General features: G+C 38.2%; 1 protein-coding gene across 2 annotated transcripts in view; it reads right to left on the reverse strand.

Annotated features, from left to right (window-relative positions):
• Window positions 1–17,508, reverse strand: part of pard3bb (par-3 family cell polarity regulator beta b) — a 422,709-nt gene that overhangs the window by 211,732 nt on the left and 193,469 nt on the right. For both annotated transcript variants that reach the window (XM_062067536.1, XM_062067535.1), the window contains exons 19-20: window positions 17,163–17,378; window positions 4,320–4,545 (exon numbers count right to left, since the gene is read on the reverse strand). In XM_062067536.1, the coding sequence (XP_061923520.1) occupies window positions 4,320–4,545; window positions 17,163–17,378 (442 nt within the window). The remainder of the gene's footprint in view (window positions 1–4,319; window positions 4,546–17,162; window positions 17,379–17,508) is intronic.

Here is a 17,508-nt window from a genome sequence, read left to right on the forward strand (position 1 = left end):
CAACATAAAATATTTGATGTAGAGTAATTAGAGCCTTGAATAGGTTAATAATTCATACATTTTAATGTTTTTTTTTAACAATGACGTTTTATGAAAAAAAGACACTAAAGGTATTGGGGACCCAAAAAGGGCCATAGTCATAAAAGTGTTAAAAATAAGTCATATATTATGTTTTCTTTACTTTTAATGCTTGGATCTCTACATTAACCTCAGATCTATCTGTCAATTAAAATGTTTTTTTTGTTTTTTATGCCCTTTGTCAAATAAAAATCTTGATTTTGATATGGCAAACATAACAAAATATGCAAGCATTTTTTTCAAAACATATTTCAAAATAAAATATTAGATGTAAAGTAATTAGAGCCTTGAATAGGTTAATAATTCATCAGTTTTAATGGATTTTTGGGGGGGGGGGGGAAATGACGTTTTTTGAAAAAATGACACTAAAGGTCTTGGGGACCCAAACGGGCCATAGTCATAAAAGTGTTAAAAATAAGTCATATATTATGTTTACTTTACTTTTAACGCTTGGATCTCTACATCAACCTCAGATCTATCTGTCAATTAAAATGTTGGGGTTTTTTTTATGCCGTTTGTCAAATAAAAACCTTGGTTTTGATATGGCAAACACAACAAAATATGCAAGCGGTTTTTTTCAAAACATAGTTCAACATAAAATATTTGATGTGGAGTAATTAGAGCCTCAAAAAGGTTAACAATTCATACATTTTAATGGATTTTTTTTTTTTTGAACAATGACGTTTTTTGAAAAAATTACACTAAAGGTCTTGGGGACCCAAAAGGGCCATAGTCATAAAAGTGTTAAAAATAAGTCATATATTATGTTTTCTTAACTTTTAACGCTTGGATCTCTACATCAACCTCAGATCTATCTGTCAATTAAAATGTTTTTTGTTTTGTTTTTTATGCCCTTTGTCAAATAAAAATCTTGATTTTGATATGGCAAACACAACAAAATATGCAAGCATTTTTTTCAAAACATATTTCAAAATAAAATATTTGATGTAAAGTAATTAGAGCCTCAAATAGGTTAATAATTAATTAATTTTAATTGATTATTATTTTTTGAACAACAACATTTTTTGAAAAAATTACACTAAAGGTCCTTTGGACCCAAAAAGGGCCATAGTCATAAAAGTGTTAAAAATAAGTCATATATTATGTTTTTTTTACTTTTAATGCTTGCATCACTACATCAGATCTATCCGTCAAATAAAATGTTTTTTTTTGGTTTTGCTTTGAAAGCATCCGTTCCATTAAATTGGTGTTATTAAAGTAGTAATTTTCAAACGGTGGTAAGCTCCATCTATTGGTACGCCAAATAATCACCTCATTAAGTGAATAGCATTTTATTTTCCTATATTCAAACACAGTGTGACTGTTCAAACTGACTGTAATGTTACAGTGGCCAAAAATATTAAGTAAAAAACTCTGCCTTGTTTTTAACGAATACTTAGGCCTACTGTATTCTAATGTCGGTCATTATGGTGGTACTTGGAGGGCCAAGTGTTCAATAAAAATAGCACTTGTGAGATATGATCAGTGTGATACAATGTGAATTTTATAAACCCGTGCTTGTTTATTTATGTTGTACACCAGAGAGGAGCCTTTCTAAGCATATTTTTTCAAAGTAACAGTGAATTAGGAATCAATTTACAAGAGAAAAGCTTTTCTACCGATGTGTATCGATGTAATAGTCATATGAAATCCCGGCTCAAGGAGAAAAAAGAAGATCTGATGTCAGGTTGTAATTAAAGTATAAGGTCCACATTGTTCATAGGAAGATCCCGATCTTCCTGTGTGTGTGCACCTGCAGAACTAAATCCCACGCACAGTGTTTGAGTTCATCACCAAAAAGCTCTGAGAGATCATTTTAAGTAGCTCTTAAAGAAATTGGGGCAGCACTTTTAGGGTGGTCTTTTGTGTGCCTGTGAACGTGTGATAGGAGGGAAGTTCTACATATGGTGTTTGGGAGCTGACATATTAGGTTACCGGACAATCTAATAGTTTCTGATGCACGCATGTTAGATAGGACATTGTAGATGAGGAGCATACGGTGGAAAAAAGCTCATGACAGAGGATGAATTGAATGGTAAAACAAATACCGTATTTTCCAGACTATATAAGGCACCCTTAAAATCCTTTTTTCCCCCTCAAAACTCGACAGTGCGCCTTATAACTCAGTGCACACTGCAAAAAGTCAGTGTTCAAAAACAATTTTAAAAAAAATAAAAAATTAGGGGTATTTTATTTGAACTGAGCAAAATTATCTGCCAATAGAACAAGAAAATTCGGCTTGTCAAGACTTTCCAAAACAAGTAAAATTAACTAACCTCAATGAACCTAAAAATACCTTAAAATAAGTATATTCTCACGAATAACAAGTGCACTTTTCTTGGTAGAAAAAAAATTAGACATTTTTGCTCAATATGTTGAAAAATATTCTTAAATTAAGTAAATGCTAGTGCCATTATCTTGACATAATGATATGCGCTCGGCATCATGATTTTTTTTTTCATGCTTGAAGTAAGAAATTATTACTTTAAAAAAGTAGTTTTATACTTGTGACTCACAAGTATAAAACTACTTTTTTAAAGTAATAATTTTAAAATTATTACATTATAATTTATAATTATTATAATTCATGCTATATAAATATTATATTAGTATATTACATATTAAATATAAATTATTATATTCATTATTATATATTAAATATTATATTATTATACTATTATAATTAATATATAATTTTAAAATCTCAGCTACAAGCTGTAATATGTTACTGAGATAATTAAGAACCAAAACCCCTAAAACAAGTAAAACACTAGCATAAAATCTGCTTAGTGAGAAGAATTATCTTATCAGACAGAAAATAAGCAAATATCACCCTTATTTGAGATATTTAATCTTACTTAGATTTCCGTTTTTGCAGTGCACCTAATGTACAGATTCATTCTGGTTTTGCTTACCGACCACGAAGCTATTTTATTTGGTACATAGTGCAATGATAAGTGTGACCAGTAGATGGCAGTCAAACATAAGAGAAACGCGTGGACTGCACTATGATGGCAATATGACTCAAGTAAACAACACCAACATTTTATATGTTCCATTGAAAATATAGAACATTACACACGGCGCTCAAAAATCTATCAAAATGTTTTAGTACGACTTGGGTAAGCTATGAAGCCGCACCGCTTGATGGATTGTACTGTGCTTCAACATACGAGTATTATTATGGTGTGTGTATAAAGTAAGACATTATCTGCCGTTTTGTTTCGCAATATTAAGCAAAAGCAACTTTTCTTACTTTTTGGTACATGCTGATCTGTATTTGGGATCTGCATAAGTACTGAAAAATTGCGTGCGTCCGCCTTTGTAGTCCGTGACGACTAGCTTCTTCTTTGTCTCTACCTTCTTGTTATATGACATTCATCCTCCGCTGTTGCCATTTCTAATATAAAGTAGTGTAAAGTTCTTACTTATATCTGTCAGTAAACTCCCCATGAAAGCGCTAAAACCTACCGGTGTAGTGAGTTTACAGCTGTTTTATTCCTGACCTTACAGCTACTCCAAGTGCTAACTGCTAGCCTCAGACACGTACGCAGAATGTCGTATCATGAAGACGCGCCGCAATTCGTACGCAATCACGACACAAAAGGCACAGAACAGCTCCATTTCAAAAAGAGAGGTAAAACAAAAGTAGTGAACAGAAGGAATACATTATAAATAAATAGAGTGATAACGTCAGACAAGCAGAAATGCTACGTTTGATAACAGTGGAAGTCTACTGCTTCTTCAGCACCTGCGGCGAGCGAACTTGTCCAAAAGATGGCGCCATAGCTCAAATAATAACGCACCTTTACGTTTATGTTAGGTTCTGCGCATGTCAAAGTAAAGTATTCCCGGTTTTAAGGTGTGATGCATGGAAATGCACGTCATAACCAGATCAGGGTCCATGAACACAGTTGCATTCTAATTTGAATGATGATTTGATTAAATAAATGTTGTCCATGTACACGTGGCGAGTGTTTCTTATGGTGAACTGTGCTTCACTATACAAACTTGTCTAGGTTAAAACCCAATTAGGTGTGTAAATCGAGGTTTCCCTGTACGACACGTTACACAGAAGCTTGCACAAGGGAGGAAATAGAAAGGGTTGGATGGATCCAGGTAGTGTCAGTGCAAGTAGGAGCAAGTTAATCACGGCATTCTGCATTCATCTTCTGAAGCCCCAGTAAGAAACATTATTCTGACTACAGCCAAAGATGAAGAAAAAGGGGAATACAAATTACCTTAACAGGCTGAAACCTATTTTCTTCGACTTCTTCTCCGTCTCCTCGGACTCCTCCGATTTTTTCTTCTCTTTTTCTCTTCCTTTGACTTTGTTCTTGTCCTTCTTCTTTACTTTCACTTTCTTTTTCTTGTCTGCTTTTGTCTTTTCCTCCATCAGGTCCCCGGCTCCTTGGCGCGATGAGCTGCTTGCCGGCGTTTCCCGTCCTGAACTCTGCTCCGATGCGTCTAAAAAAGTCGAAAAATAATAGAAGAATTCCATATTTTGTGTTTATAAGACAGCTGAGCTGTAATAACATCTTACTAAAAAGTAGAGATGTCCGATAATGGCTTTTTTGCCGATATCCGATATTCCGATATTGTCCAACTCTTAATTACCGATTCCGATATCAACCGATACCGATATATACAGTCGTGGAATTAACACATTATTATGCCTCATTTTGTTGTGATGCCCCGCTGGATGCATTAAACAATGTAACAAGGTTTTCCAAAATAAATCAACTCAAGTTATGGGAAAAAATGCCAACATGGCACTGCCATATTTATTATTAAAGGCCTACTGAAAGCCACTACTACCGACCACGCAGTCTGATAGTTTATATATCAATGATGAAATCTTAACATCGCAACACATGCCAATACGGCCGGGTTAGATTAGTAAAATGCAATTTTAAATTTCCCGCGAAATATCCTGCTGAAAACGTCTCGGTGTGATGACGTTTGCGCGTGACGTCACGGATTGTAGCGGACATTTTGGGACAGCATTGTGGCCAGCTATTAAGTCGTCTGTTTTCATCGCAAAATTCCACAGTATTCTGGACATCTGTGTTGGTGAATCTTATGCAATTTGTCTAATGAACAATGAAGACAGCAAAGAAGAAAGCTGTAGGTGGGAAGCGGTGTATTAGCGGCCGGCTGCAGCAACACAACCTGGAGGACTTTGAGTTGGATAGCAGAAGCGCTACCGTGAGTACGCAGCTTTGGCTTCCAAACATTTGATCGCTTGCCCGTACGCGCGTGCCGCTATGTGCATGTCACGTACGTGACTTTGGGGAAATATATGTGCTGTATGAACTTTACAGAGGTGAACGGTACTTTGGGCTGTGGGATTGAGTGTGTTGTGCGGGTGTTTGAGTTGTATTGGTGGGTTATATGGACGGGAGGGGGGAGGTGTTTGTTATGCGGATTAATTTGTGGCATATTAAATATAAGCCTGTGGCTAATAGAGTATATATATATGTCTTGTGTTTATTTACTGTTTTAGTCATTCCCGTCTCTCACAGCATCTTCCCTATCTGAATCGCTTCCACTGCCCTCTAATCCTTCACTCTCACTTTCCTCATCCACGAATCTTTCATCCTCGCTCAAATTAATGGGGAAATCGTCGCTTTCTCGGTCCGAATCGCTCTCGCTGCTGCTGGCCATGATTGTAAACAATGTGCAGATGTGAGGAGCTCCACAACCTGTGACGTCACGCTACTTCCGGTACAGGCAAGGCTTTTTTATCAGCGACCAAAAGTTGCGAACTTTATCGTCAATGTTCTCTACTAAATCCTTTCAGCAAAAATATGGCAATATTGCAAAATGATCAAGTATGACACATAGAATAGACCTGCTATCCCCGTTTAAATAAGAAAATCTCATTTCAGTAGGCCTTTAAGTCACAAAGTGCATTTTTTTTTTTTAACATGCCTCAAAACAGCAGCTTGGAATTTGGGACATGCTCTCCCTGAGATATTCCTGATACCCACTACAACTATGGGAAGTACTATACTTTGACTTTCACAAAGTGCATTATTTTTTTATTTTTTTTTAAACATGCCTCAAAACAACAGCTACAAAAACAATGAAGGTTGTATTCATCGTGTATCTCCTTATGATTCTTGAAGAGGTGGGAGATCAAATTGCTCATAACTTTTTGCAGTCATTGCAAATTGCCAGTTTTTTATCCGTCAGAGACACTTTCAAATAATCCCAAACCATAGACATGGTTAGTCAGTCACCGAGCGAGCTCGCTTGTTAGCCACGGCTACAGCACCGGCAACAACACACTCTTGTTGTTGTTATGCTCGGCTCGCGGCGGTTTGATGAGGTCATCAAGCGTCGCCAGTAAACCTCTCATGCCGCAGTCGTGCTGCAACTCCTGTGTTGTGTGTGGGCGAGGGGAGAGGGGAGGGGCTGCTGACTGGGAGACGCAACTGCTCTGTACTGCTCCCTACGTCCATATATTCCGTACAGCGGCGTTTTAAAAAATAATTTATTTTACTTTTTGAAACCGATACCGATAATTTCCGATAATACATTTCAAAGCATTTATCAATTTATTCATCTCTACTAAAAATCTCACGGACGATGCAGAGCCTGTAAACCTAAATGTTGCCTGTTATTCACAATCCTTATGTAAAACACACGTTTGTTTTTTTTTGTTCATGCATTCTAACTCGTAAAATACGGCAAGTAAGCGGTGGCTAACAATGCAGCTCCTGGGAGTACACAATTCCGCCCTCTGAAATAAGATTTACTGGCCTGAATATTAACCAAGTATTGTTATGATAAGCGATAACGTAGACAAACTGTTTTTAGCTGCGCAGCGATCAAAGAGAGCTAACTAGCTTATGCTAGAAGTTGGTTAACTTTGACATTCAACTTAAAGGCCTACTGAAATGATTTTTTTTTATTTAAACGGGGATAGCAGATCTATTCTATGTGTCATACTTGATCATTTCGCGATATTGCCATATTTTTGCTGAAAGGATTTAGTATAGAACAACGACGATAAAGATCGCAACTTTTGGTATCTGATAAAAAAAGGCTTGCCCCTACCGGAAGTAGCGTGACGTAGTCAGTTGAACATATACGCAAAGTTCCCTATTGTTTACAATGATGGCCGCATGAAGTGAGAGAGATTCGGACCGAGAAAGCGAAAATTTCCCCATTAATTTGAGCGAGGATGAAAGATTTGTGGATGAGTAAAGTGCAAGTGAAGGACTAGTGGGGAGTTGAAGCTATTCAGATAGGGAAGATGCTGTGAGAGCCGGGGGTGACCTGATATTCAGCTGGGAATGACTACAACAGTAAATAAACACAAGACATATATATACTCTATTAGCCACAACACAACCAGGCTTATATTTAATATGCCACAAATTAATCCTGCATAAAAACACCTGCGTTTTTGTTATGCTAGCTCCTAGCTCCTCTGCTAGCTCCTAGCTCCATAGAACACGCCAATACAATTCAAACACCTGATCAACACACACAATCACTCAGCCCAAAAGACCGTTCACCTAACCCAAGGTTCATAAAGCTTATATATTTTTAAAAAGTTACGTACGTGACGCGCACATACGGTCAATCTCTCAAATGTTTAGCAGCCAAGGCTGCATACTCACGGTACCTGATATTCAGCTGGGAATGACTACAACAGTAAATAAACACAAGACATATATATACTCTATTAGCCACAACACAACCAGGCTTATATTTAATATGCCACAAATTAATCCTGCATAAAAACACCTGCGTGTTTGTTACGCTAGCTCCTAGCTCCTATGCTAGCTCCTAGCTCCTCTGCTAGCTCCTAGCTCCATAGAACACGCCAATACAATTCAAACACCTGATCAACACACACAATCACTCAGCCCAAAAGACCGTTCACCTAACCCAAGGTTCATAAAGCTTATATATTTTAAAAAAGTTACGTACATACGCAAAAAAAAGTTGCGCACATACGGTCAAGCGATCAAATGTTTAGAAGCCAAAGCTGCATACTCACAGTAGCACGTCTGCGTCTTTGTCATCCAAATCAAAGTAATCCTGGTAAGAGTCTGTGTTGTCCCAGTTCTCTACAGGCGTCTGTGTATCGAAGTCAAAAGTCCTCCTGGTTAGAGTCTCTGTTATCCGAGTTCTTCCATCTTGACTGCATCTTTCGGGAATGTAAACAAAGAAGCGCCGGCTGTGTACTGTTGTTGCTGACTACGTTCGAAAATTACGTCCATTTCGCACCGACAACTTTCTTCTTTGCTTGCTCAGCTTCCTTCTCCATAATGCAATGAACATGATTGCAACAGATTCACGAACACAGATGTCCAGAATACTGTGGAATTATGAAATGAAAACAGAGCTTTTTCGTATTGGCTTCAATGTGGAAGGCATACCCGTGTTCGCCGGTCTACGTCACGCGCATACGTCATCCTCAGAGGCGTTTCGAACCGGAAGTTTAGCGGCAAATTTAAAATGTCACTTTATAAGTTAACCCGGCCGTATTGGCATGTGTTATAATGTTAAGATTTCATCATTGATATATAAACTATCAGACTGCGTGGTCGGTAGTAGTGGCTTTCAGTAGGCCTTTAAACCCAAAGACGTCGACATAAAAAGACGCTCGTTTTGTAAAGCCTTTGTAAGGATTATGATTAATTCTTCATCTGAATGGGAAGATATGAACATCCCATCAGTAAGTGATTGTTTTATTATGTTCGTAGTTTGTACATCTTGTTAGCAATATTGCTAAATGATGCTTAGTGTTTCACTAAAGCTGGATATATTTAGCACTCAGTTTCTAAAACTTGTACATCATCCTCCTTATATTCAGGCTCAAAAATATAAGGTTCTGGATCATCATTTGTCCTAAAGTAGTCTTTGTTGTCTCTCATGAAGTCTGCAATGATTAGTAGTTTTGTTGTTGTTTTTGAAGGTAAAAGCAAACGTTGCGATGTGTTTGTGAAATTAATACGCTGCCGTATGCTTAAAAGGAGCAAAATTCGTAAATATCACATGTTATTATGAATGTGTCTGGGATTAAAGGCCTCACCTTTTCTCCTCCAAAAATATTGCTGGGTATTGTGGCCAAATAACAAAATGTTTGTTTCATCTGACCACAGAACTTTCCTCCAGAAGGTCTTATCTTTGTCCATGTGATGTCAGATGATTTTAAGCATACGGCAGCGTATTAATTTCACAAACACATCGCAACGTTTGGTTTTACCTTCAAAAACAACAACAAAACTACTAATCATTGCAGACTTCATGAGAGACAACAAAGACTACTTTAGGACAAATGATGATCCAGAACCTTATATTTTTGAGCCTGAATATAAGGAGGATGATGTACAAGTTTTAGAAACTGAGTGCTAAATATATCCAGCTTTAGTGAAACACTAAGCATCATTTAGCAATATTGCTAACAAGATGTACAAACTACGAACATAATAAAACAATCACTTACTGATGGGATGTTCATATCTTCCCATTCAGATGAAGAATTAATCATAATCCTTACAAAGGCTTTACAAAACGAGCGTCTTTTTATGTCGACGTCTTTGGGTTTAAGTTGAATGTCAAAGTTAACCAACTTCTAGCATAAGCTAGTTAGCTCTCTTTGATCCCTGCGCAGCTAAAAACAGTTTGTCTACGTTATCGCTTATCATAACAATACTTGGTTAGCATTCAGGCCAGTAAATCTTATTTCAGAGGGCGGAATTGTGTAAACAGCTAATTTTTTGTTTCATCTGACATCACATGGACAAAGATAAGACCTTCTGGAGGAAAGTTCTGTGGTCAGATGAAACAAAAATTTAGTTATTTGGCCACAATACCCAGCAATATGTTTGGAGGAGAAAAGGTGAGGCCTTTAATCCCAGACACATTCATAATAACATGTGATATTTACGAATTTTGCTCATTTTAAGCATACGGCAGCGTATTAGTTTCACAAACACATCGCAACGTTTGCTTTTACCTTCAAAAACAACAACAAAACTACTAATCATTGCAGACTTCATGAGAGACAACAAAGACTACTTTAGGACAAATGATGATCAAGAACCTTATATTTTTGAGCCTGAATATAAGGAGGATGATGTACAAGTTTTAGAAACTGAGTGCTAAATATATCCAGCTTTAGTGAAACACTAAGCATCATTTAGCAATATTGCTAACAAGATGTACGAACTACGAACATAATAAAACAATCGCTTACTGATGGGATGTTCATATCTTCCCATTCAGATGAAGAATGAGGAAAAGTTCTGTGGTCAGATGAAACAAAAATTTTGTTATTTGGCCACAATACCCAGCAATATGTTTGGAGGAGATAAGGTGAGGCCTTTAATCCCAGGAACACCATACCTACCGTCAAGCATGGAGGTAGTAGTATTATGCTCTGGGCCTGTTTTGCTGCCAATGGAACTGGTGCTTTACAGAGAGTAAATGGGACAATGAAAAAGGAGGATTACCTCCAAATTCTTCCGGACAACCTAAAATCATCAGCTTGGAGGTTGGGTCATGGGCGCAGTTGGGTGTTCCAACAGGACAATGACCCCCAAACACACGTCAAAAGTGGTAAAGGAATGGCTAAATCAGGCTAGAATGAAGGTTTTAGAACGGCCTTCCCAAAAGTCCTGACTTAAACGTGTGGACAATGCTGAAGAAACAAGTCCATGTCAGAAAACCAACACATTTAGCTGAACTGCACCAATTTTGACAAGAGGAGTGGTCAAAAACTCAAGCAGAAGCTTGTGGATGGCTACCAAAAGTGCCTTATTGCAGTGAAACTTGCCAAGGGACATGTAAGCAAATATTGGCTGTATGTATACTTTTGACCCAGCACATTTGGTCACATTTTCAGTAGACCCATAATAAATTCATAAAAGAACCAAACTTCATGAATGTTTTTTTGTGACCAACAAGTATGTGCTCCAATCACTCATTTAACAATGGCCAAGTTAAACATTTTCACCGAACTGGAGAACACTTTGGAGAAGTGTTCTCTGTCAATTAACAGCAGCTTGCAAAAAGTTTTGGACAATTAGAAGCACGGTGAGAGACGAGGCCGGTGCGTGTGCGCGCTGTTGACGTGCCCTATTAGTGGCATCCTGTGTGTGGTGTAGTGATCTGAAACAGGCAGTCTCATTACTCTGCTGCTGACTGATAAGAGGTTGCTGCTAATAACACTACTGGGAATTGAGCCACGCCTCTCAGCGAAAGCAAACCCAGCAGAGAGTATTTAGCTCCTGAATAAATATTTAATAGCCTGGCCAAATATTGAATCAAATGGTGAAGGGCAGTCGGCCGCATTGCTTTATACTGTTTGTCTCCACAGCATCGCGGTAGGAATCTAGCATGACAAAAATGCATATACAAACCCCGTTTCCATATGAGTTGGGAAATTGTGTTTGATGTAAATATAAACGGAATACAATGATTTGCAAATCCTTTTCAACCCATATTCAGTTGAATATGCTACAAAGACAACATATTTGATGTTCAAACTCATAAACTTTATTTTTTTTTTGCAAATAAAAATTCACTTAGAATTTCATGGCTGCAACACGTGCCAAAGTAGTTGTGTTACATGGCCTTTCCTTTTAACAACACTCAGTAAACGTTTGGGAACTGAGGAGACACATTTTTGAAGCTTCTCTGGTGGAATTCTTTCCCATTCTTGCTTGATGTACAGCTTAAGTTGTTCAACAGTCCGGGGGTCTCCCTTGTGGTATTTTAGGCTTCATAATGCGCCACACATTTTCAACGGGAGACAGGTCTGGACTACAGGCAGGCCAGTCTAGTACCCGCACTCTTTTACTATGAAGCCACGTCGATGTAACACGTGGCTTGGCATTGTCTTGCTGAAATAAGCAGGGGCGTCCATGGTAACATTGCATGGATGGCAACATATGTAGCTCCAAAACCTGTATGTACCTTTCAGCATTAATGGCGCTTTCACAGATGTGTAAGTTACCCATATCTTGGGCACTAATACACCCCCATACCATCACACATGCTGGCTTTTACACTTTGCGCCTATAACAATCCGGATGGTTCTTTTCCTCTTTGGTCCGGAGGACACGACGTCCACAGTTTCCAAAAACAATTTGAAATGTGGACTCGTCAGACCACAGAACACTTTTCCACTTTGTATCAGTCCATCTTAGATGAGCTCAGGCCCAGCGAAGCCGACGGCGTTTCTGGGTGTTGTTGATAAACGGTTTTCGCCTTGCATAGGAGAGTTTTAACTTGCACTTACAGATGTAGCGACCAACTGTAGTTACTGACAGTGGGTTTCTGAAGTGTTCCTGAGCCCATGTGGTGATATCCTTTACACACTGATGTCGCTTGTTGATGCAGTACAGCCTGAGGGATGGAAGGTCACGGGCTTAGCTGCTTACGTGCAGTGATTTCTCCAGATTCTCTGAACCCTTTGATGATATTACGGAGCGTAGATGGTGAAATCCCTAAATTCCTTGCAATAGCTGGTTGAGAAAGGTTTTTCTTAAACTGTTCAACAATTTGCTCACGCATTTGTTGACAAAGTGGTGACCCTCGCCCCATCCTTGTTTGTGAATGACTGAGCATTTCATGGAATCTACTTTTATACCCAATCATGGCACCCACCTGTTCCCAATTTGCCTGTTCACCTGTGGGATGTTCCAAATAAGTGTTTGATGAGCATTCCTCAACTTTATCAGTATTTATTGCCACCTTTCCCAACTTCTTTGTCACGTGTTACTGGCATCAAATTCTAAAGTTAATGATTATTTGCAAAAAAAAAAAAAGTTTAACAGTTTGAACATCAAATATGTTGTCTTTGTAGCATATTCAACTGAATATGGGTTGAAAATGATTTGCAAATCATTGTATTCCGTTTATATTTACATCTAACACAATTTCCCAACTCATATGGAAACGGGGTTTGTACAAAAAAAAATGTTTTTAAGGAAATGGACGATAATGCAACATTGCACAAAGAAGGTGTCCAGCTTGTAAAATGTAGTAATGAGCAGTAAGAATAAGAAAAGAAAAATGCCGACTTGCAGATGGGTCAGAAAGAAAGAAACTTAAAATGTGTGTTGTTTGGGTTGGTTTTTTTTGCAAAGCTTGGCACACACATTACATTTTAATGGTCAATTAAAGGAGCGGCGGGTTTCTGGTTGGAACCCACTTTCATCCGTCCCAGTCCCCAACGCCACCCACACTGGTGTGTGAATGTTGGCAAAGTGGTGGTCGTAGAGGCCCGTTGGCCCGTGTTTACCTCAGTCTAAGCCAATATTGAAATCACGATTATTAATGAAGATGATTTACTGCTAATTATAAAATATTTTACTGCCCTTGCGAAAACAAAACAAAAAAAACTGTGTGTGAACTTGGCTTACATTTCAAAGTGCACTAATAAAAAAATACTTTATTGATAATCAAATAAAATGTACAAAAGACAAAGGGCTCACTAAAATAAATATGCCATTGTAAAGTGTGATCAAAAAGAACACCTTCATTGTACTGCCCACAGTATTATCGTATTTTACGAACTATAAGGTGCACTTAAAATCCTTTTTTTTAATCGAAACTCGACAGTGCGCTTTATAACCCAGTGGAATCATTTTGGGTTTTGCTTACCGACCTCGAAGCTATTTTATTTGGTACATGGTGAAATGATAAGTGTGACCAGTAGATGGCAGTCACACATAAGATATACGTGTAGACTGCACTAAGATGGCGGTCACACATAGGAGATACTTATAGACTGCAATATGACTCAAGTAAACAACACCAACATTTTATATGTTCCATTGAAAATATAGAACATTACACACGGCGATCAAAAATCTATCAAAATGTTTTAGTACGACTTTGGTAAACTATGAAGCCGCACCGCTTGATGGATTGTACTGTGCTTCAACATACCAGTATTATTATGGTGTGTGTATAAGGTAAGACTTATTATCTGGCGTTTTTGTTTCGCAAAGCTATGCAAATGCAACTTCTCTTACCTTCTGATACATGCTGATCTGTATTTGGGATCTGCATAAGTCCTGAAAATTTTTGCGCACCTCCGCCTTTGTAGTCTGTGTCGACTCTGTAGTCGATAAGCTTCTTCTTTTTCTTGTTATGGGACATTCATCCTCCGCTGTTGCCATTTCTAATATAAAGTAGTGTAAAGTTCTTACTTATATCTGTCAGTAAACTCGCCATGAAAGCGCTAAAACATACCGGTGTAGTGAGTTTACATTATTCACCCAAGGAACTTAAGTTATTAGAGAGTTCCGGTCGGACGCTTTTTCACGTTCCGGATGAGGAGATGCTGCTCCGTTATTGATTGAAGTAAAGTCTGAATGTCATTAAAACAGTTAGCTCCATCTTTTGACACTTCTTCCACTCCCGTCCTTGCACGCTACACCGCTACAACAAAGATGGCGGGGAGAAGACGCTGCCGAAGGTGAGCCACGTAAATAAGACCGCCCACAAAACGGCGCATCTGGAAGCGACTGTCAGAAAGCGGCTTGAAGATGATCTGTAAAACATCATCTATGCAACATTTTGACCAAAGAACCACCATTACATGTTATGTAGACCAGTGGTCCCCAACCTTTTTGTAACTGCGGACCGGTCAACACTTGGAAATTTGTCCCACGGACTGAGGGGGAGGAGGGGGGGATGTTTTTTTTTTTTGTTTTTGTTTTTTTTTTTGTCATAAAAAAATACAATCGTGTGCTTACGGACTGTATCCCTGCAGACTGTATTGATATATATTGATATATAATGTAGGAACCAGAATATTGATAACAGAAAGAAACAACCCTTTTGTGTGAATGAGTGTAAATGGGGGAGGGAGGTTTTTTGGGTAAGTGCACTAATTGTAAGTGTATCTTGTGTTATTTATGTTGATTTAATAAAAAAATAAAACTTTTTTTTTTTTTTTTTTTTCTTGTGCGGCACCAATCGATCCACGGACCGGTATCGGGCCACGGCCCGGTGGTTGGGGACCACTGATGTTGACCACAAGGAAGTGTTTTACATTTAGGAAAAAATATATATATACACTACCGTTCAAAAGTTTGGGGTCACATTGAAATGTCATTATTTTTGAAGGAAAAGCACTGTACTTTTCAATGAAGATAACTTTAAACTAGTCTTAACTTTAAAGAAATACACTCTATACATTGCTAATGTGGTAAATGACTATTCTAACTGCAAATGTCTGGTTTTTGGTGCAATATCTACATAGGTGTATAGAGGCCCATTTCCAGCAACTATCACTCCAGTGTTCTAATGGTACAATGTGTTTGCTCATTGGCTCAGAAGGCTAATTGATGATTAGAAAACCCTTGTGCAATCATGTTCACACATCTGAAAACAGTTGAGCTCGTTACAGAAGCTACAAAACTGACCTTCCTTTGAGCAGATTGAGTTTCTGGAGCATCACATTTGTGGGGTCAATTAAACGCTCAAAATGGCCAGAAAAAGAGAACTTTCATCTGAAACTCGACAGTCTATTTTTGTTCTTAGAAATGAAGGCTATTCCACAAAATTGTTTGGGTGACCCCAAACTTTTGAACGGTAGTGTAAATATGACACCTTTAATGCGACCTATAATCCGGTGCGTCTTATATATGAAAAAAGATCGAAAATAGACCATTCATCGGCAGTGCGCCTTATAATCCGGTGCGCCATTTGGCCTGGAAAATACGGTAATATGGCACATATCTTTGGCCAAATAAAACGTTATTAAGTCTGTTATTAAGTCCGTTATTTTGGCGAGTCTTTGAGAGGTGGATGGATACGGGGTCCCTCGGTGCAAGGTCGATGTTACCGTCTGTATTTTGGGCGCCCCTGCTTTTGTAGGCTGTTCGTCGGGGCTTCACAGCGCGGGCAAACCACGGCGGTTGAGAAAAGAAGAAAAGTGTTGTTAACGTGTCTCAGCTACTTTATAATTTGTTTAAACGTGCTCGCTTCGCCGAGCAACTTGTTGTAGCGTTTGTTGTTGGTTTATTCGCCAGGAGCATTTCCGGGTTTCCAGCGGGAGTGCCCAGAGTCGGTTTTTTTACAGTTTATAAACTCAGGAAATACATCTCTGGACACAGGAGAAGTTTAGTCATGACCAATGTATGATCCTGTAACTACTTGGTATTGGGTCCACACTAGGGATGTCCGATAATGGCTTGTTGCCGATATCCGATATTCCGATATTGTCCAACTCTTTAATTACCGATACCGATATCAACCGATACCGATATCAACCGATATATGCAGTCGTGGAATTAACACATTATTATGCCTAATTTGGACAACCAGGTATGGTGAAGATAAGGTACTTTTTAAAAAAAATAGTAAAATAAGATAAATAAATTAAAAACATTTTCTTGAATAAAAAAGAAAGTACAACAATATAAAAACAGTTACATAGAAACTAGTAATTAATGAAAATAAGTAAAATGAACTGTTAAAGGTTAGTACTATTAGTGGACCAGCAGCACGCACAATCATGTGTGCTTACGGACTGTATCCCTTGCAGACTATATTGATATATATTGATATATAATGTAGGAACCAGAATATTAATAACAGAAATAAACAACCCTTTTGTGTGAATGAGTGTAAATGGGGGAGGGAGGTTTTTTGGGTTGGTGCACTAATTGTAAGTGTATCTTGTGTTTTTTTATGTTGATTTAATTTAAAAAAAAACAAACAAAAAAAAAAAACGATACCGATAATAAAAAAAAACGATACCGATAATTTCCGATATTACATTTTAACGCATATATCGGCCGATAATATCGGCCTGCCGATCTCTAGTCCACATCTCTAGTCCACACCCAAATTTGTAGTATCACCCAAAACGTATATAAGGTATCCAAACAACAGAAAAAGAATACCATGTTTAAACAGAATTCAAGCTGATATTAACAGTAAATGAACAAGTAGAATAATAATCCATTTTACATTGTGTACATTTGTTGATGTAATATAAACTGTTATTCATAGACTTTAAACTCACAGTGGGATTGTAGGATTTTGATTTCAACTCGTGCAAATGTACTTCCAGTTACATGAACGTCAAGACTCACCGTCATCCTCTTCAGGAGGCCCATCGTAGGATTTATCAATGGCCGCCCTGAAGCTCTCGTTGCAACCCCTCCCTCGGATCATATTCGGCCGAGGACGGTGGAAAGGTAGGAGCTCGCTTTTCCTGCTGACCTCTGACATAGCCGTCTGCAGACTCTCCAACGAACAGGACTTCTTCAAACCGAGAGAAGGGCCGAGTCCGACGGCGCTCGATGGATCTAAAGAAAGAACACAATGCAGTATATGAGGCACTTTTAAACAAATTACTCAAATGCCAATATTTTATAAAGTGGTGTGCAGTTTTTACAAGGGGGCGTGGCCAGCCAGGCATACTCTGCGGTCAGTTTC

Source organism: Entelurus aequoreus, linkage group LG13, assembly GCF_033978785.1.
Source record: "Entelurus aequoreus isolate RoL-2023_Sb linkage group LG13, RoL_Eaeq_v1.1, whole genome shotgun sequence".
NCBI lineage: Eukaryota > Metazoa > Chordata > Actinopteri > Syngnathiformes > Syngnathidae > Entelurus > Entelurus aequoreus.